This window comes from Ceratotherium simum, chromosome X (genome assembly GCF_057802395.1).
Source record: "Ceratotherium simum simum isolate JZ-2026a chromosome X, ASM5780239v1, whole genome shotgun sequence".
Taxonomy (NCBI): domain Eukaryota; kingdom Metazoa; phylum Chordata; class Mammalia; order Perissodactyla; family Rhinocerotidae; genus Ceratotherium; species Ceratotherium simum.
Genome location: NC_141940.1, coordinates 15,943,226 through 15,964,420, shown reverse-complemented (window position 1 = coordinate 15,964,420; position 21,195 = coordinate 15,943,226). Strand labels below are relative to the sequence as shown.

General features: G+C 38.1%; 1 protein-coding gene across 5 annotated transcripts in view; it reads right to left on the bottom strand.

The window, feature by feature from the left end:
• ARHGEF6 (Rac/Cdc42 guanine nucleotide exchange factor 6) overlaps window positions 1-21,195 on the bottom strand; it is a 106,200-nt gene that overhangs the window by 39,018 nt on the left and 45,987 nt on the right. For all 5 annotated transcript variants that reach the window (XM_004441633.3, XM_087426828.1, XM_087426829.1 and 2 more), the window contains exons 7-9: window positions 10,692-10,786; window positions 8,101-8,196; window positions 6,255-6,377 (exon numbers count right to left, since the gene is read on the bottom strand). In XM_004441633.3, the coding sequence (XP_004441690.1) occupies window positions 6,255-6,377; window positions 8,101-8,196; window positions 10,692-10,786 (314 nt within the window). The remainder of the gene's footprint in view (window positions 1-6,254; window positions 6,378-8,100; window positions 8,197-10,691; window positions 10,787-21,195) is intronic.

Here is a 21,195-nt window from a genome sequence, read left to right as displayed (position 1 = left end):
TAACAAACGGTGTTGGGAAAATTGGATATTCACATGTAAAGAAATGAAATTGAAGCCTTATCTTACACCATACACAAAAATCAAATCAAAATGGATTCAAGACTTAAACCTAAGACTTGAAACTCTAAAACTCCTGGAAGAAAACAGGAGAAATGCTTCACAACATTGGTCTTGGTAATGATTTTTTGAATATAACACCAAGAGCACAGACAACAAAAGGGAAAATAGACAAGTGGAACTACATCAAACTAAAAGGCTTCCTCACAGCAAAGGAAACAACAGAGGAAAAAGCAACCTGTGCAACAGGAAAAAATATTTGCATATCATATAAGGGGTTAATCTCCAAAACATATAAGGAACTCCTACAACTCAATAGTAAAAACACTAATAACTCAATTTAAAAATGGACAAAGCACTTGAATAGACATTTCTCCAAAGAAGACATACAAATAGCCAACAGGTGTATGAAAAGATGCTCAACATCACTGATCATCAGGGAAATGCAAACCAAAACCACAATGAGATATCATCTCACATCCGGTTAAGATGGCCATTATTTAAAAAAAAAAAGATTGGGGCCAGCCCCGTGGCATAGCGATTAAGCACGTGAGCTCTGCTGCTGGCAGCCCAGGTTCGAATCCTGGGCGTGCACTGATGCACCACTTGTCAGGCCATGCTGTGGCGGTGTCCCATATAAAGTGGAGGAAGACGGGCACGGATGTTAGCCCAGGGCCAGTCTTCCTCACCAAAAAAAAAAAAAAAAAAGACAAAAAATGTTGGCAAAGATGAGCAGAAATTGGAACCTTTGTGCACTGTTGGTGGGAACATAAAATGGTGCACCCACTATGGAAAATAGTATGGAGGTTCCTCAAAACATTAAAAATAAAACTACCATAGGATCCAGCAATCCCACTTCTGGGTATTTATCCAAAAGAATTAAAATCAGGATCTCAAAGAGATATTTGCATTCCTATATTTGTTGCAGCATTATTCACAATAGCCAAGTTGTGGAAACAACCTAAGTGTCCACTGATGGATGAATGGATAAAGAAAATGTGGTACATATGTACAATGGAATATTACTCAGCCTTTAAAAAGAAGGAAATCCTGTCATATGTGACAACACGGATGAACTTTGAGGATATTATGCTAAGTGAAATAAGCCAGTCATAGAAGGGCAAATACTACATGATTCCGCTTACATGAGGTATCTAAAGTAGTCAAACTCACAGAAGCAGAAAGTAAATGGTGGTGCCAAGGGCTGGTGGAAGGGAGAAGTTGAGAGTTGCTGTTCAATGGGTATAAAGTTTCAGTTATGGAAGATGAAAAAGTTCTAGACATGTGCTGTACAAAATTGTACTTACAGTTAAAAATACTGTTCTGTATACTTAAAAATTTATTAAGAGGGTAGATCTCATGCTGTAGGTTTTATTACCATAATAAAAGGAAAAAAGAAAAAAGTGGAGGAGAAATAAACCTTTCTCAGGGAAACAAAAACTGAGGGAAATTGTTGCTAGTAGATCACCTTTGCAAAAATTTTTAAAAGAAATTCTTCAGAGAGAAGGAAACTTGGATCTACATAAAAAAGGAAGAGTGTCAGCAAATAATAAATGCAGGTAAAATAAAACCTTCTTTTTCTTATTCTTAATGGATCTAATAGATAACTGTTCAAAGTAATAATAGCAACGATATAATGGGTGATTTTACCTTATGGATAAATGAAATGAATGAGAACAATGTTATAAGAGATGAGGGGGAAGAATTGAGAATACTCTGTTATAAGGTACCTGAACTACCTATGAAATGGTAAAGTTTTATGTGAAAGTGCTGTTATATTGGTTGTAAATGGATATTATAAACTCTAGGGAAACTATTGAAATTTTTTCGGAAGAGGTATAATATGCTAGGAAAGAAGAGAAAATGGAATCATATAAAATGTTTAACCAAAACCAGAGAAGGCAGTAAAAGGGGGGTAGTAAAGAAACAAGTGCAATGAACAGAAAATGGTCACAAGCATGGTAAATATTAATCCAACTACCTCAATAATCACTTTAAATGTAAAGGGTCTAAATATGCCAATTAAAAGACAGAGACTGTCACAGTGGATTAAAAAAACAAGACTCAACTATAGGGGCCGGCCTGGTGGCACAAGCGGTTAAGTGCGCATGCTCCGCTTTGGTGGCCCGGGGTTCGTGGGTTCGGATCCCGGGTGTGCACCAACACACCACTTGTCACGCCGTGCTGTGGGGGAGTCCCATATAAAGTAGAGGAAGATGGGCACGGATGTTAGCCCAGGGCCAATCTTCCTCAGCAAAAAAAGAGGAGGATGAGCATCAGATGTTAGCTCCGGGCTGATCTTCCTCACAAAAAAAAAAAAAAAGACTCAACTATATATTGTCTACAAGACACAGATAGATTAAAAGTAAAGGGATGGAAAAAGATATATCATATTAATGGTAATCAAAAGATAGCTGGACTAGCTATTTTAATTTCAGAAAAAGCTGAAATCAGAATAAGGAAAATTATCAGGGACAAAGAGGAAGCATTACATAAAGATAAAAGGGCCAATTCTCCAACAAGACAAAATCCTTAATGTGAATACACTTAACAACAGAACATCAAAATACATGAGGCAAAACTGATAGAACTGAAAGGAGAAACAGATAAATTCACTGTTATGGTTAGAGACTTCAACATCCCTCTATCAGTAATCGACAGATCCAGCAGGTAGGAAATTAGTAAGGACATAGTTGAACTGAATAGCACCATCAATCTAGCGGATCTTGTTGACATTTATAGAATATTTCTTTCAACAACAGCAGAATACAAATTCTTCTCAAGCTCACACAGAACATTCACCAATATAGACCCAATTCTGGGACATAAAACACAATGTAACAAACTTATAAGAATAGAAATCAACAAATGGTGCTGGGACAATTGGATATCCACATGCAAAAGATTGAAGTTGGACCCTTACCTCACTCCATATGCAAAAATTAACTCAAAAAATGGATTAAGGAGCTAAATGTAAGAGCTAACACTATAAAATTCTTAGGCATAAATCTTCATGACCTGGATTAGGCAACAGTTTTTTAGATATAATACCAAAAGCACAAGCAACAAAAGAAAAAAATAGACATATTGGACATCATCAAAATTGAACTTAAGATTAAAACTTTTATGCTTCAAAGGACACCATCAAGAAAGTGAAAAGACAATCCACAAAGTGGGAGAAAATTTTTGCAAATCATATATCTGACGAGAGTATATAAAGAAGAATATGTAAATAAGTGTTGCAACTCAACAATGAAAAGAAGAATAACCCAACTGAAAAATGGGCAGAGGATTTGAATAGACATATTTCCAAAGAAGATATTAAAACAGCCAACAAGCACATGAAAATATGCTCAATGTCATTAGCCACTGGAGAAATGGAGAGTGACTGCTACTGGGTCCAAGGTTTCTTTTGGGGGTGATCAAAATGTTCTGGAACTAAATAGTGGTGATGGTTGCACAACCTTGTGACTATATTAACAACCACTCAACTGTACATTTTAAAATGATGAATTTATGGTATGTGAATAATTTCTCAATAATAAGACAAATAATCCAATTTAAAAACAGGCAGGGCCGGCCCTGTGGCTTGGTGGTTAAGTGCGCGCGCTGCGATGCTGGCGGCCCGGGTTCGGATCCCGGGTGCGCATCGAGGCACCACTTCTCTGTCCATCCTGAGGCCGAGTCCCACATACAGCAACTAGAAGGGTGTGCAGCTATGGCATACAACTATCTACTGGGGCTTTGGGGGCAAAAAATAAAATAAATAAAATCTTTAAAAAAAAAAAAAAAAAAAAACAGGCAAAGGATCTGAATAGACATTTCCCCAAATAAATATATACAAATTGCTAATAAGTACAAGAAAGATGCTCAGCATCATTATTCATTAGGGAAACGTAAATGAATATCACAATGAGATATCACTTCACACCCACTAGGATGGCTATAATCAAAAAGACTGATAATAACAAATGATGATGAGGATGTGGAGAAAATGGAACTCTCATACATTGCTAGTGGGAATACAAATTGGTTCAGCCACTTTGGAAAACCGTCAGATAGTTCTTCTAAAGGTGAAACATAGAGTTACCATATGACCCAGCAATTCCACTCCTAGGTATCCACCCAAGAGAAATGAAAACATATCCACACAAAGACTTGTACATGAATGTTCATAGCAGCACAATTCACAATCCGTATGTCCATGAACTGGTGAATGGAAGAACAATACGCAGTATCCACACAATGGAATATTTTTTGGCAATTTAAAAAATGATATACTAATAAGTGCTGCAACATGGATGAACTTCAAAAACATTATGCTAAGTGAAAGAAGCCAAACACAAAAGGCTGTATGTTGTGTGATCCCACTTAAATGAAATTTCCAGAACAAGCAAATCCATAGTGACATAAAGTATTTTAGTGGTTGCCTTGGGCTGGCAATGGGGACTGACTTCTGCTGAGCATGGGTTTGTTTGGGGAGCGATGAAAATGTTCTGAAATTGATTGTGGTGATGGCTGCACAACTCTGAATATACTGTACACTTTAAATGGGTGAATTGTATGGTATGTGCATTATAATTCAATAAAGCTGTTACATAAAAAAGGAAACGGTAACGTTTTATTTCTTAAGCTGGGTGGTCTGTACATGGGTGATGATTTTACTATAATTCTTTACAGTTGCATTTAGATTATTCTCTTTGTAGGTAAAATATATATCTTAATAAAAATATTTTTTTTAGAATTCGGACAGACCTGGATTCTAATTCTGGTTCAACCACTTAACAGGTACAAGTTCTTGGGCAGATTACTTGACCTTCCAACGTCTTATCTGTAAAGCAGAGATGGTAATAATAGTAACTCCCTCATAGGCTTTTACATCACGTGCCTGGCACACTGTCTGTGTTATTATTAGCTAATATTTGCTCTAAGCAGTTGAGCTACTTGCCTAAATACCCCAGAGTCATGGCTTCTCTTTCTTTAAAATCCAACTTCCATATTTGCTATTCCACAAGAGTTCACAACTTTGATCAGGGGACTAAAATTGACCTTCAATCAAGTAGGATCTACTGAATTTTACTTTAAAAATGTCCTTATATAACAGCTCTATAAAGTCAATAAAGCTCCTAACAAACCAGGACAAAACCAAAATTTCCATCCCTTCTGAGGGTTGGTGTCAACAGTGTTTTAGCCCGGCTCTGGGAGTTCAAGTCTGGACCAGATAAAGAGAAGAATATTGTTTTCAGTCTTGAGCAGCCTCGAGAATGCATGTCCATCCTGAATCTCGTCTCCAGGTTAAGTCCTAAGCGCCTCTGCATGTTGTTCTTGCTATTGTCCCACCTGAACTTCTAGCACGTGATTTCAAAGTTAAAACTGTGTCTTTAAACCTATCATACAGTGTTCTGGCCCAGATGAATGTGCCAGTGAATGTGTCAGGGATGGGGAATCAGAGGGTAAGGAAGAGGAGAGACGTGAACTTCTCCGGGTCCTTTGTAAGGACTCTTAAAGGAGACACTATTCTGTTGTTCTCCATGAATTTGAAACAAATTATATTCATGTATAATTACTATCAGAGCCCTTTGTTTAAAGCACCTGCCACACAGTTCACAGTGTTAGTTTCCTTCCACCTTTCCATGTTAATACCTGCCTTTTAGCCAAAGCACTGTTTGAGACTTCCTCTACCAAAGGAAAGTGAAAAATAGATGAATCTAGGCAGTTTAGCTATTTGTCAGCAACTCAGATAAAACATTCACTGGGGCAGGGAAGGCTTTAAACCATGGGATGTAAATAGAATTTTACTTCAGAAAAGCATTCCCTGATCCCTCCCTCACCCCAAACCACGCTGCAAAGTCTCACAGCATCCTTTTAATTACCCTTTTATAATACATGCTTACAATGTTTAATTTCATGTCTGGATTTCCCTTAAGAGTCTATGCTCCACGAGAGGAGGGACCTTCTCTTCCTTGTTCACTACTGTATCCCCATCAGCTAGTACAGGACCTTGCACATAGTAGGTGCTCAGTAAATTACTTGTTGCATTAATAGACAATCAACCCATGTTACAATGAATCAATTCCTGGCATGATGAATGGGAATAATCAAGAGTCCAACTGGAGACCTTGGATTTCCAAATGAGGTGGTCCTAGGAAGGGATCTCATTGTAAAACAGCCTATTTGGGGAAATGTTAACGATTTACCTGTGCTGGGTAAGTACATTTACAGCTGAAGGATGATTTGCACAGTAAGCCAGATACATAGATTTAAAATGAGGCATGAGGTTCAGTAGACAACCTCCTACTTTGTGTTGGTTTTCTGGAAACCTGTAAGGAAAACAGGTGAAACACAGTATGTAAAATATGCACCAGAGGATAAAGGAAGATTATTCCAATTAAACCTGACAACATGCAAAATTTTTGAATCCTTTTGCCAAAGTTAAAAGAGAAACTATAGTATAACCATCTTATCCATGAAATGCAAGTTCTTGACCACTGCTTTAAACTCTAGTCACCAAACATGGTGCCAATCCATAGGGTCAGATACTCATTTGGAATTAGTAGGTAAGATTTTTTTCTAAGATGCTTATTCAAACTATAATATTCAAATTTTTAGTTGGGCACACTAAAAATACTCTTGGCTAATTTATATGAAGTTCAAGTACAGACAAAACTAATCAAATTCAAAAATGACACATCACAAAGGAGTATGATGTAGTCTTGGTGGTCTGGTGGTTGCTAGGCAAGGCTGCCTCAAGATTTTTAAAATTTGTTTTTTAAATTACAAGCCACCTGTTTTCATTTGTAGACAAATAAGAAAAGCACAAGAAAGAAAAAAAAATGCTCAGAATTCCACCATTCAGAGATATCTATTATAACAATTTGGACATATTCTTTGGACTTTCTTCTACATGTTTCTCTATAAAATGGAAAACAAAGATTACAAATCTAGTTTGTAATCTGCTCTTCTCACCATTTTTCCATATCAATAATCTGCATCCCTATCAGGTCTCTTTAGTGTGGGCTCTCACCATCTTCCTCCCTGGACAATCACCTGTGTCCCATAAAGCTCGAGAAATAGGCAATCGCCCCAATTTCCCTATAGATGATGAAAGTCACCAACTTCTCTGAGATATACCGCTTGGAAAATTAATCTTGCTACAGAAATATATTGCCTGATGATCATTACAGTTCATTCTGCAGTAAGAAGTTTAACGCCTCAACAATCTAGCAAGCCATCAAATATGTGTTGTGGTTCACATAAAGATATACTTTTCCTTTCTCCATTTTTTATGTTTTTCAACTGTTAACATAATAGACATGATAGCAAGAATGACTAAAAGAGAACAAGCTTGCAAAACTGAATGAATAGGGCCGGCCGCGTGGCTTAGTGGTTAAGTGTGCGCGCTCTGCTACTGGCAGCCCGGGTTCGGATCCCGGGCGCGCACCAACGCACTGCTTCTCTGGCCATGCTGAGGCCACGTCCCACATACAGCAACTAGAAGGATGTGCAACTATGACATACAACTATCTACTGGGGCTTTGGGGGGAAAAAAAAAAGGAGGAGGATTGGCAATAGATGTTAGCTCAGAGCCAGTCTTCCTCAGCAAAAAGAGGATTAGCATGGATGTTAGCTCAGGGCTGATCTTCCTTGCAAAAAAAAAAATTCTAAAAAAAAACTGAGTGAATAATCTGAATAACTTTTCCAAGTAATTTGCAATGTACAAAAGAAAATATCTAATGTATGTCAAAAGCATCATTCACGGCCAATTGAGACCTTATTTGTCTCTCATACTGACTAGAAGCAGTAAACCGGTATGATTTTTAACTAAAGTCAGAAATAATTTACTACATGTAGAGCCCTGAAATACAACTAGTGGTTTGACACTGTTAATACCACCACCTAGTGCATTTTTTCTGTACTGGGACAATTTATCAAAGTTGTAACAAATGTATAAACATAAAGTGCCCCTATCTAAGACAACAGTTAAAAGGAAAACAAAACAGAACAATGTTGCTGGCTATCCAAAAGGCAATATGCGACACTTACTTGGAACATTCTTCCAAGGCTTGGCAGAGCGTCTGTTGAAATGTGCATACCTCCTCGAAGTTTCCCAATAAAGATGTAAACTCCACAGTACTCAGACTGAAAAACACATATATGTAGTTCAGTGACTAGAACTTGAGGATCACTCTAGTTACCTATCTGTAGTCTAGTTAGCTAATAGTTTGCTAATAACTGGAAAATGGAACAAGAGAATCAATCCTCACATTTTAACTTTTGCTTTTTAATTTACACCAATTCTGTGGTCTTAAGCAACTTTCTACAGCTTCTTTCCTTGATTTCCCTTTTCTATAATAAGAATAATGATCCTAAAAAAAAAGGAAATCTTTATGAGAAGGAGTAGGGGGCAGAAAATAGTTCTAATTTGCTTGCTTTTAGCGTAGAATGGAGTCAAATAAAGGCAAACTAAACAATTTTATCCAGGGACTCTGTACTAAGAATTTTCTCATCTATTCTTGCCCTGCCAAATAATAGGTGATAATAACAACGAAAACCAGCAGCACTCATATGGTACTTAACACTTATGCAACCATTTTACAAATAATAGCTCATTTTAACCTTACAATAACTTTATGAGGTAGGTACTATTGCTGTCTCCATTTTACACGCTAGGAAACCCAGGCTCAGAGAGGTTAAGCAAATCACCCAAAGTCACAAAGCCAGTGAATGATGAAGCCAGAATTCGAAACAAAACATTCTAGCTCCAGAGTCCACGCTCTTAATCACTTTTTGGGAGAAAACTTTTCTGAAGATTTCTGCCACATGTTCTTTCTCCTTAATGTAATAAAACAAGAGGAGTGTTTCCCAGAGAGTAATTTTTGCTGACAAAGAAAATGAAGACCCAAGAAAACATTACCAGTAACCCCTAGAGTATAAAAAGCTCCCAGTTCCTCTGCTATAATGTCCTCCTGAACCACAAGCTGGAAAACCCCTATTGTGGGTGTCAAAAGCGAAACCTTTAGCCAGCCAGCTTCCTTGGCTGTTGCTCTCTCACAGCAGCAAGAACCTGACTTGGGGGCTTACTTGAACCTGATTGGGGGTGTATTTGGCCCTTTCTGGATCAGACAATAAACAGTCTGGCTTGCTCAAATCACTTTGGGGTCTACGAGACAGAACCAATGGAAACTTACTATAACTGCATTTTGAATTTATGTGAGAACAGAGCAGTTCTGAATCGGGTCTCCCACCTCCTCTGCCCTGGCTCTCTTCCTTTCCTTTCCTCTTACTGTTTCTCAATTGCTAATCAGTCACTCCTTCATTTAAAATCTTATCATCTCCCTTCCCAGGGTTATCACTTCATTTTCCCTCTCCTCCTCTGCCTGTCACCTCCAGAAAACAGAAGGCACATTTCATTCGGTGGCAGGAGATACAGTGGGTTCAGTCTGGCCACTTACTGCCTGTGTGATGGGTACATAGGAAGCCTCTCTGGACTTCAGTTTTCTTATTTATTCAATGGGGATAGTCATTTCTTCCAGGGCACTAGACCCAATGATTCATTGAGGTTCCATTCAGCTCTAAGGACTATGATTCACAGAACACTTCATGTTTTACATAATAATAACAAAAGACACTTTGTTGTCGATCATGTTGAAACTCTTACAAAACACAGGAATACAAAATCCTTTCATACTGAAGTAAGATTCCCATAGGGCTACGAAAATAACCAATTGGGAAATTTAGCAAGACATTATGCCTAAGCAAGCATGATTTGGAAAAAGGGAGAAAAATAGTGAAATATATTAAACTTATTTTTAAGCCTGAAGACAATAGTTTTGGCAACTGTCCAGCAAAAGTAAACTCTTACTGAGCTCAAAGAGGAGGCTTTTGTCCTCCATTATACGGACCGACTGCTAAATTTTCTACTTGACTTAAAGATCATAATCTCTAATAAAGTTTAATTAATTAAAATAAAAACACAAACAAATGTAGTTAGCCACTATTTGTTAAATATGCCATGCCTACAAGCACAAAAAAAGAAGGGTCAATATTTGTCTTTTGTGAAAACTAAGTTTTCAATTCAGGCCTCAGACAATCACTTCAGATATCTAAGACCAGCATAAAGTTTGAACATTTTATTTTAAAAATCATTTTAACATCTCTTTATCATTCACTTTTGCCTGGGTGAAATACTGGCTTGAATTGCTCTTATGAACATTCACAAAATGCTACTCTTTCCACTCTCAGAGCACGGGAAAGAGTTTCTGCCCTGGCAAGCAAAGGTCAGAGTGAGCACAAGAATTTCCAGTTTATGTGCTTTCTGCATAAAAACACCAGCAAGTTCTTTTTCGGGAAAGTAAAACCAGATGTACCACTTTAAAAATGTACAAGGTAAAAATTGTGACAGACTGAAATCCAGATCTGCTCACTCCTTCCACAGTAAGAAGAGAAAGAGAGCCAAGCTCTCCAAAAGCAACATCTTGCATAATTTTTTGCCTTGACCATGTTCTTGGCAACCTGTGATCTGTGGAAATTCTTCTAAAGGGCAAAATCAATTATTCAGTGACATAAGAGCAATGACTTCATATGCTGACATTATCTTGTTTTATTTGGCGATGGGTTTAAAATATAAATCTTACTTGTTATTGGCCTGCAGGGGTCTTAAGTAAGTAACAAGAAGAGACTGAAGTTCTTTAGCATAATCTCTTTCAGTGTCCAAGATATTCTGTAAGACCTATGGAGAAACAAAGGTCAAGAGATTGTAATTGTCAGGATAGTCCAAGGCAAAATACAGCTTTAGATCTTTTAACCAAATTACTAGAAAAAAAAAGTCCTATTTACTCAGGCTAGCACTGTAAGTCAGGAGCACAAAGTCTGAATGCACTTTGTTTCATTCTAGCCAACTCCTTTAATAACTGCCTGACAACTGGTTAAATTACATAACTCATATGAACACTATTTTTCAGAGTTACCCATAACTGGAGGGGCCTTGCCATTTACACAGTACTGTTCAGAATGCTTTCGTGTGTTTTAAATCATTTTATCCTCAGGCAAGGTCTCAGTTAGCTAGCAAAGGATCATCATTCCCATTTTATGGATGAGAAAACTGAGACCAGATACCTTAAGCCAGCCCTAGTGGTCTAATGGTTAAGATTCCGCGCTCTCCCTGTGACAGCCTGGGTTCACTTCCGGGTCAGGGAACCACACCACCCGTCTGTCGGTTGTCATACTGTGGTGGCTGCATGTTGCTGTGATGCTGAAAGCTATGCCACGAGTATTTCAAATACCAGCAGGGTCACCCAGGGTGGACAGGCTTCAGCGGAGCTTCCAGACTAGGAAGAAGGACCTGGCCACTCATTTCTAAAAAACTCAGCCATGGAAACCCTATGAATAGCGGCAGAGCATTGTCGATATAACGACAGAAGGTGAGAGGATGGCGCAAAACGACCGGGCAGGGTTCTGCTTTGCTGTATACAGGGTCGCTAGGAGTCAGAATCAACTCATGGCACTAACAACAAACCTTAAGATATAGAGATTCAATGTCAGGAAAATTTAATGATAACTCATGTCATACATCACACAAGATTTTTCTTTAAGTTATGTTTTTGATAAGACCTTTAGGGGACAAAATCTGAGGACACTGAATTTTCAAGCAGGGTTAAAACTGGTCTTTTAATAAAGGTAAAAAGTGCTAGTATGAACAATTCAAAGAGAAAAGGAAGTTGAAATGTGAGGAATTTAGCAAGTCTAATAATACTTACCAGTGTTATTAATAATAACCAAATTAAAATCCTATAGGCCAAACAAACAATATACAGGTCCACAATTTCTCTTCCCCCACCAGTCCTAGGACCACACCCCATTTCCCAGCCTCTTCTGGAGACAGCTGCAACCTTCATTTGAAGCTCCTAGAGATAATCAAGCTAACATTTTGGTATATTATTTCTCATATCTCCTAATTCATTCAACAAAAATTTACTGAGTGCTTATTCTGTGCCCATAGGGAGTTTCCACTCTATTTGCAGAGGGAGACATTAAACAGAGGATCACAAGACAATGCGAAGCATTCTTAGCTAGGAGAAGCCCTTTAGCCTACCAATATGCCAGACATATACTCACAAGACAATGCATGATGATCTGCTTTTGAAAAGTGGAGTGAACAAAGCAAGTGGAGGCCCAGGTAGCTATGGGGTTTTTGGGAAACGATGGGACTGGAAGGTGGTCGTCCAGGCTCTGCTACCAACTGACAGGTTGCTTTAGTTTTAAGGCTCCACTCAACCTCATCTCAGATTGTGACATTTCACCTACCTCAGGGACCATTGTGAAGAGGTAGTGAGACACTGTATAGGTAGGTGCTGGGTGAGTGGGAAAGACAATATCACTGCTGGTTGAGAACCATTGGTTTAGAAGGACACAGGCCACAGGGTGGCTTCAAAAGCCAGGGCTTAAATTGTAGCCCCTCCTCCCCAGCCACTCATGTCTACTTGTAGGTCCTCTGTTCCTCAGGAACTCCCTACTCTCTAAAGGTGAAAGTGTAAACCCAGAGGCCTAGAAGTGCTAATGCTCTCTGAAATTAATCCAGTGATGGAATAGAAATGTTACCCCCTGTAGAAAGTCTAAGCACAACAAAGGAAATTAGAAACTATATTGAGATGAAAAAAATAAAAAGAAAATACAATATAAAAAAAAACTTAGGGGATGCAGTTAAACCAGTGCTTAGAGACAAATATATAGCTGTAAATGCCATATATCAAAAAAGAAGACAGAGAACTCCTGGTTTCTGGTACAGCACTTAAGGAGCTTGCAAGTCATTACTCCATTCTAACAGCAAGTAAATAGCTGAACAAACTGAAAAAAAAAATACCAACTTTTCTTACATCTGTCAGGGAACTGAGGTCACAGGGGAAAAAGCTAACCCCAAAATTGGAGAGACAGACAGACAGCTACAGAAAATCAAAACTTGCTGGAGCAGAAACCCATGAGCAGAAGCCTCCACGGGAATCAGTATTTGGGCAGGAAAACCTGAACTATAATTGACGAATAGCTGGGGGCTCCGTGTGAACAAGTCTGAGAGTTAAAAACTCTAGGGGGCCCAGTCACAGGGGAGCACATCCACACTTTTGTGAGCTTTACCTCCAGTAGCTCTACCAGGTTCTCACAATGAAGGTAGGAGGAAATCTCCCTCCTGCTTCAGAAGGAAGAAGGGAAAAGTAGCCATTTTAAAATATACTAGGGCATTCTGTTCTTTGTAACAAGGTCTGCCCTCCAGAGAGAAAGGATTTTACCAGAGCCTAACCTATTGGGATTTTATCAGAGTCTAAAATACCTAGGGGAAGGGAAACACCCTACTCCAGTTCCCTCTAGCCTTCCTGTCCCACCTCCGGGAGGAAAGAAAAAAAAACCTGAGAAGCACTGGTGGAGTTCACAATCTAGGGACATAATCTCACCGAAAGACTGAGACCTAGTCATGGGACTTTAGAACACTTTCCCTGGCCCCACACCTTACCACCATATTATTAAAGGCCTATTTACTGCAGTTCCTTTTACCTAGTACATCATATCTGGCTTCCAACAAAAAAATTACAAAGCATACTAAAAGGCAAAAAACCTTAAAACCTTCACAATTTGAAGAGATAGAGCAAACATTAGAACAAAAGTCAGATATGGCAGGAATGCTGGAATTATCAGACCAGGATTTTAATATAACTATGATTAATATGCTAAGGGCTCTAATGGAAAAAGTAGACAACATGCAAGAACAGATGGGTATTGTAAGCAGAGAGAACTACGAAGAAAGAATAAAAATGAAATGCTAAAGATCAAAAACACTATATAGTCATGCACCACATAACAATGTTTCAGTCAACAATGGACCACATATATGACAGTGGTCTCATGAGATTAGTACCATATAGCCTAGATGTGTAGTAGGCTATACCATCTAGGCTTGTGTAAGTACACTCTGTGATGTTTGCACAACAACGAAATCACCTAACATCACATTTCTCAAAATGTATCCACATCGTTAAGCGATGCATGACTGTAACAGAAATGAAGAATGCCTTTGATGGGCTCATTAGTACTGAACCACTGAGGAAAGAATATCTGAGCTTGAGGATATGTCAATAGAAACTTCCAAAACTAAAAAGCAAACAGAAAAAAGACTGAAAAAAAATGGAACAGAATATCTAAGAACTGTGGGACTACTACTAAAGGTGTAACATACTTGTGATGAGAATGCCAGAAGGAGAAGAAAGAGAGAAAGGGATAGAAGAAATATTTGAAACAACAATGACTGAGAATTTCTCCAAATTAACATCAGACACCAAACCATAGATCCAGGAAACTCAGAGAAAATCAAGCAGGATAAATGCCAAAAAAAACCCTCCTAGGCATATCATATTCAAACTCCAGAAAAATCAAAGATAAAGAAAAAGTCTTGAAAGAAGCCAGAGGAAAAAAATAGCTTACCTAGCTATAGAGGAGCTAAGATAAGAAGTATATCCAAGTTCTCCTCAGAAACCATGCAAGAAAGAGGAGAGGGGAGTGAAATATTTAAAGTGTTGTGGAAAAACACCCACCAACCTGGAATTCTGTATCCTGTGAAATTTCCCTTCAGAAGTCAAAAAGAAACAGACTTTCTCAGACATACAAAAATTGAGGGAATTTTTTGCCAGTAGACCTGCCTTGCAAGAAATGTTTAAAAAAAGTTCTTTAGAGAGAAGGAAAACGCTTTAGGTCAGAAACTCAGATCTACATAAAGAAAGAAAGCGTGAAAGAAGGAATAAGTGAAGATAAAATAAAAACTTATTTTTCTTATTCTTAATCGATGTAACAGACAATTATTTGTTCAAAATAATAATAGAAACAATGTATTAGATTATGTATGCTTAAGTATACATATAATGCTTATGTATGCTTATGTATAACTGAAATGAATGACAACAATGATACATGGGATGGGAGGGAGGAGTTAGGAATAGTTTGTTATTATAAGGTACTTGCACTACCTGTGAAGCAGTATAATGGTATTGGAAAGTGGACTTGGACTAGTTCTAAATGTATATTGCAAACTCTAGGGCAATCACTAAAAAAAGTAATACAAATTTCTAGAAAGACACAAACTACCAAAACTGACTCACAAAGAAACATAAAATCCGAATAGGCCTATAATAAGTAAAGAGATTGAATGAGTATTCAAAACAACTTCCCATAAGTTAAAGCCCCGGATGAGATGCTTTACTCATTGATTCTACCAAAAGTTTAAAGAATTCACAACAATGCTTCACAAACTCTTGAAATTCTGGGAAAAAAAGAACAAAGTTAGAGTGTACACTTTCCAATTTCAAAACTTACTAAAAAGCTACAGTAACAAGACAGTTTAGTACTAGTAAGGGATAGATACATAGATCAATGGAATAGAATTGATAATCTAGAAACGAACCCATGGTCAACTGATTTTTGACAAGGGTGCCAAGACCTTTCAATAAGCAAAGAACAGTCTTTTCAACAAATGGTGCTGGGACCACTGGATATCTACATGCAAAAGAAAGAATTTGCACTCCTACTTCACACCATATAAAAAAATTAACTCAAATGGATTCAAGAGTTAAAACTATAAAACTCTTAGAAGAAAACAGAGGAGGAAATCTTCATGATCTGGGATTTGGCAATGGATTCTTGGATGACACCAAAAGCACGAGCAACAAGACAAAAAATAGATGACAAATTGGAATTCATAAAAATTAAAAACTTTTATGTGTCAAAAGACATTATCAAGAAAGTGAAAAGACAACCCACAGAATGGGAGAAATATTTACAAATCATATATCTGATAAGGGTCTAGTATCCAGAATATATAAAGAACTCTTACAACTCAACAATAAAAATAAAATTAAAAGTTGGCAAAGAATTTGAATAGACATTTCTCCAAAGAAGATATACAAATGGCCAATAAGCAAATGATAAGATACTCAACAGCATTAACCATTAGGAAATGCTAATCAAAACCACGATGAGATACTACTTCACACTCATCAGGGTGGCTATAATAAAAAACAAAAAACAGACAATAACAAGTGTTGATAAGGATGTGGAGAAACTAGAATGCTCATACATTGCTAGTGGGAATGTCAAAAGGTGCAGCTTCTGTAGAAAAGTTTGGCAGTCCCTCAAAACTTAAACATAGAGTTACCATATGACCCAGCAATTCCACTCCTAGAGAAATGAAAACATACAACCACACAAAAATTTGCACATGAATTTTCACAGCAGCATTATTAATAATAACCAAATAGTGGAAACAATCCAAAAGTCCGTCAACTGATGAATGGATAAACAAACCTGGTATATCCATACAATGCAAGATTATTCATCCGTAAAAAGGAAAGAAGTACTGATATATTCTATAATATGTATGAAGCTTGAAAATATTATGCTAAGTGAAAGAAGCCAGACACAAAAGAACAAATACTGTATGATTCAATTTACATGAAATGTCCAGAATAGGCAAAATCTATAGAGACAGAAAGTAGATTAGTGGTTGTCAAGGGCTGGAGGGAGTGACTGCTAATAGGTATAGGGTTATTTATTGGGGTGATGAAAATGTTATAAAATAAGATGGTGGTGATCATCACACAACTCTGGTAATTTACTAAAAATCAGTGAGTTGTACACTTTAAATGGTGAATTTTGAGGTATGTGAATTATATGTCAATAAAACTGTTTTATTTTTAAAAGTCAAAGCACAAATTTCTCATCTGTTAATACACATTTTTCTGTTTTTTCTCTGACTCTGAGTCCTTATCCAGTATAGTCCTCCTCCAAACTCAAATTTGTCCATCATTATAGCTTTCTGCCCAGCTGGGCTGTTTTTCACTGCAGTACCTCAAGTCATCACTTATACTCACACTCAACACAAGTATTCATTTTTTTAATTCTTAGAAACGGAGAAAACTGCACTAGAATTCAACAGTACCATATTTTGTTAAGAGGTAAAACTCATATGCAGATTGCTTTATTAACAATATTTATTTGTTTGTCTATAGTATTTGTATGATAGCATGCCTTCCCACTTATATCCAGGAGGGTATGAAGTCATCTAATCATCTTCTTTTGTTCGCATTTTTCTAAAAAGACTGTCTGGTAATGAGCCATCTTACATCGTCACCCTCCTTTCAAGCACTGTTGTCTATAACTGTCACACTACCCAAATTATAACATCTGTTAAAAAAAAGAAAAACAATGGGGCCAGCCCCGTGGCTTAGCGATTAAGTGCGCGCACTCCGCTGCTGGCGGCCCGGGTTCGGATCCCAGGCGCGCACTGACGCACTGCTTCTCTGGCCATGCTGAGGCCGCGTCCCACATACAGCAACTAGAAGAATGTGCAACTGTGACATACAACTATCTACTGGGGCTTTGGGGAAAAAATAAATAAATAAAATTATAAACAAAAAAAAAAGAAAAACAAGATAAAAACACAAAACAGCCATTGCCTGAAGGGAATTTCTAAATTAGAAAAATCACGGATAGTATTTACAACATAAAATGTGATTTTTCAAACAAACAACATTGCTTTAATTCCATGGTTGCTATAATCCAACCTCCCTCTCCCCACTGAAACCACTTTGTTATTTCAACTTCCTTTAAAATGCTATCATCTGGGTCTCCTTTAAAAGAAATCACCGAGATTTTGCAAGAAAGGCACTAACTGTTCTGCTGCCATGGGTTTATTTGCTAGGTGAGGCAGCACACTTTTCTAGGAGTTCCACCTCTGTTGGAACAACTAGCATGGGACACACCGAAGGCAAACGCGAGGTAAGCAGGCAGACACTTCCTGCTGCCTTTCAATGAGTTCCAGAGAGCTAAACGGAAAATGTACATTAAAAACTCATATTGTTGCAAGTTTTGAGAATGGCTGAATGCTGACTTTACAAAACTAAATAGACAAAGGTGACTGATGAGTCCTTCATTAAATAATTCAAAAAATTTTTAATGGTAATGTACTAAATAGCACTGCCATTGCTGTGGTTTGATAAATAGAAATGCTCATCATAGTGGATGCTTAGGATTCTTTCCCAAATTCACTTAGATTTTTATTGCTCTCCTCAATCTCAAAAGACCAACTGATGAACTTCTGAGACTGGGTCTTTATTTTTCAGGCCACAGGGCATCTACTGTAAAAGGATAAAAAGGGAAGCAGACAGAGAAGGCTATGTGTTCCCAAACAGAAGCCCTCAGTGGTGAGCCAGAAGGCAAAGAGTTTGGCAGGCCAACCAACTTCAGAGCAGCACAATTTGATGGAGATGAAATCCATTCAAACATACTAAAATAGACTGTGTCCAGACATTGCCTTCGCCTCCCTGACTCTGTCTTCACAAGGACAACTGAGTATCCTTTTTCTCAATTAACCTTTGACTAGATTCAAACTAAAACAGTTGGTGAGAAGCATAGAAAAAGAGGTGGAGGCCTTTTGTACCTCCATCCTAGGCTATCGATTTTCCAGTAAAATATATTTCCTACATTTTCAGGAAAGGCTTTAGAGTGAATTCATTTTTTATAACTCTGTTTTCCAAAGAGAAAGAGTCATATAAGTATGAAGAAATTATTTTATGAGGCTGAAATGCATAAAAAAAGACTGAAGATAGAGATATATCCAATGATAAAAGAAGATATAATTGCCCCAGGAAACCTTAAATCAAAGCAAAAACATCACATGACAGGAATTCTGAGACGATGATGATGCCTGTAAAAATGAGTTACTGTTGGTAAAGTCCTATGAGAACGAAAAACGCAATATATTACTGTATTTATGTCATATTTTACTTATATGCCAGTAGGACCACCTGTTTACATTCAAGTGCACTGATTGATTTCAAACTTCCGGGTCCTTGGCTTTCATAAAACAAGCAGCACTATCCCCCATTATCGACAGAGAGACTCCACAAACTCCTGTCACCTCCTCTACCTCCAGCCCTCAGATGGAAGAGATGTATGGATGAGTAAGACAGGAAATAGGTAGGAAAAAAAGAATAGGGGATATGGAGAAGCAATAAACGGATAGATGTGTGAGGCAATTTAGGCTGGTGAATTATAAAATGGAGGGAGCACAGAGAATTTTTAGAGCAATGAAAATACTCTGTACGATACTATAATAATGGCTACATGTCATACATTTGTTCAAGCCTGTAGAACGTACAACATCAAGAGTGAACTGTAATACAAACTATGGACTTTGGGTGATAATGATGCATCAATGTAGATTCTTCAGTGGTAACAAATGCACCACTCCGGTGGGAGATGCTGATAGCAGGGAAGGCTGTGTATGTGTGTGGGCAGGGGATATGTGGGAAATCTCTGCGCCTTCCACTCAGTTTTGCTGTGAATCTAACACTGCTCTAAAAAAATAAAGTCTTAAAAAAAAGGCAGATAAGCACTAAAAAGGTAGAAAAAATTCAGAGTGGAAGCAAGTGGGTAGACAGATGAGCGAGAGAAAATGGAGGTAAGCAGAAGGTGGGTGGCAAGAGCAAGAATTACAGGAGGCTTCCTGGGGTTTTTATGTGACAGACTTCTTCCCACCTTTCCTACTGCATATAGTTCTGTAAGATACACCCTTTAGGCATCTGCCACAACTTACAATAAAGTAGAAGAAAATTAGAAAAAAATAAATAATACTGGCCCTTACTGAATATATTTTCCTATTTGGATGTAGGGAAATATCATCTCTCCCTCTGCAGACAGCTGCTCATTCCCAGAGCTGAATATTAGGATTACTGTGAGTCTGGCCTCTTTGTGGCAGCACAAAGGACCGTATTCTTACAGGGTGCTAGTTGCAATGAATTAAGAATTCCACCTTCCAAGCGGCATATTGATGGGGGAAGAAGAGAGTGCAGTCCACGCTATGACCTGCAGGGATGGATTGCAGGCCCCAACATTCTTGCCTGGGTGAATTTACTCATATAGATCCCCCTGCCTCAATTCCCTTTCAGCTCTTCTCTGCTTATCGAAGTCCTGATGCACCTTGAAACCTTTCTCTTCCATTCAATCTTTCCCTTTATTGGTTCTCAACCTTTAGTTTAGTGAGTATCAGAATCACCCTCTGGGGGGCGGGGGGAGGGAGAGGGTTAGAAAGGGGCTGTGGGAGTTGTTAAGAATGCTGTTTCCTGGGATCTATGGCCAGAGATTCTGATGTAGCAAGTTGGGTGTGGGGCCTAGATCTCTGCAGTTTTAACAAGCTCCACAGGGGCATCTGATGCAAAGGATCCCCCAACAACATTTTGAGAAACTCATCTTAGGACACTTTATAACTTTACACCATTTCTGCCATGTGGCTTATGCTATTGTGTCTGTCCTGCCTCCCAAATGAGACCATGGGTGCCAAGACTTAAATGCTGCATAAAAATTAAGCCTGACAACTAAGCTACATACATTCCTTTTCCTGTTCTTTAGTTTTTCACTTTTATTGAGGTATAATTGACAAATTAAAATTGTACATATTTAAGGTATACAACTTGATGTTTTGATATAGGTATACATTGTCAAATGATCACCACAATCAAGCTAATTAATACATCAAATCACCTCACACAGTTAGCACTTTCTATTTGTTGTTCTTCTTTATTTTTTCTTTCTTTTTTTTTTTTTTTGCTGGGGAAGTGTCTCCCTGAGCTAACATCTGTTGCCAATCTTCCTCGTTTTCTTGCTTGAGGAAGATGAGCCCTGAACCAACATCTGTGCCAATCTTCCTCTATTTTGTATGTGGGTCGCTGCCACAGCATGGCTGATGAATGGTGTAGGTCCATGCCTGGGATCCAAATCTGTGAACCCGGGCCGCCAAAGTGGAGCACACAGAACTTGAACCACTCGGCCACGGGGCCAGCCCCTGTTGTTCTTTATTTTTTAATCACTCCTGGCACATAACATCAAGTTACAATGGGCAAAGAAAGCCAATAAACAGAAGAAGATTATTAGAAAAATAATTAATAGAAAAATGATATGCTTTTTTCCAATGGTGAGAGAAGTTTAACAAATGGCAGTGAATTTTGAGGACAATGAAGGAACCAAGGTCAGAGGCAGCAAAAGCCTCCTCTGAGCCACCATGTCCCTAAGGGATGCTAAACTCCCATTCCAAACAACAGACCAGGA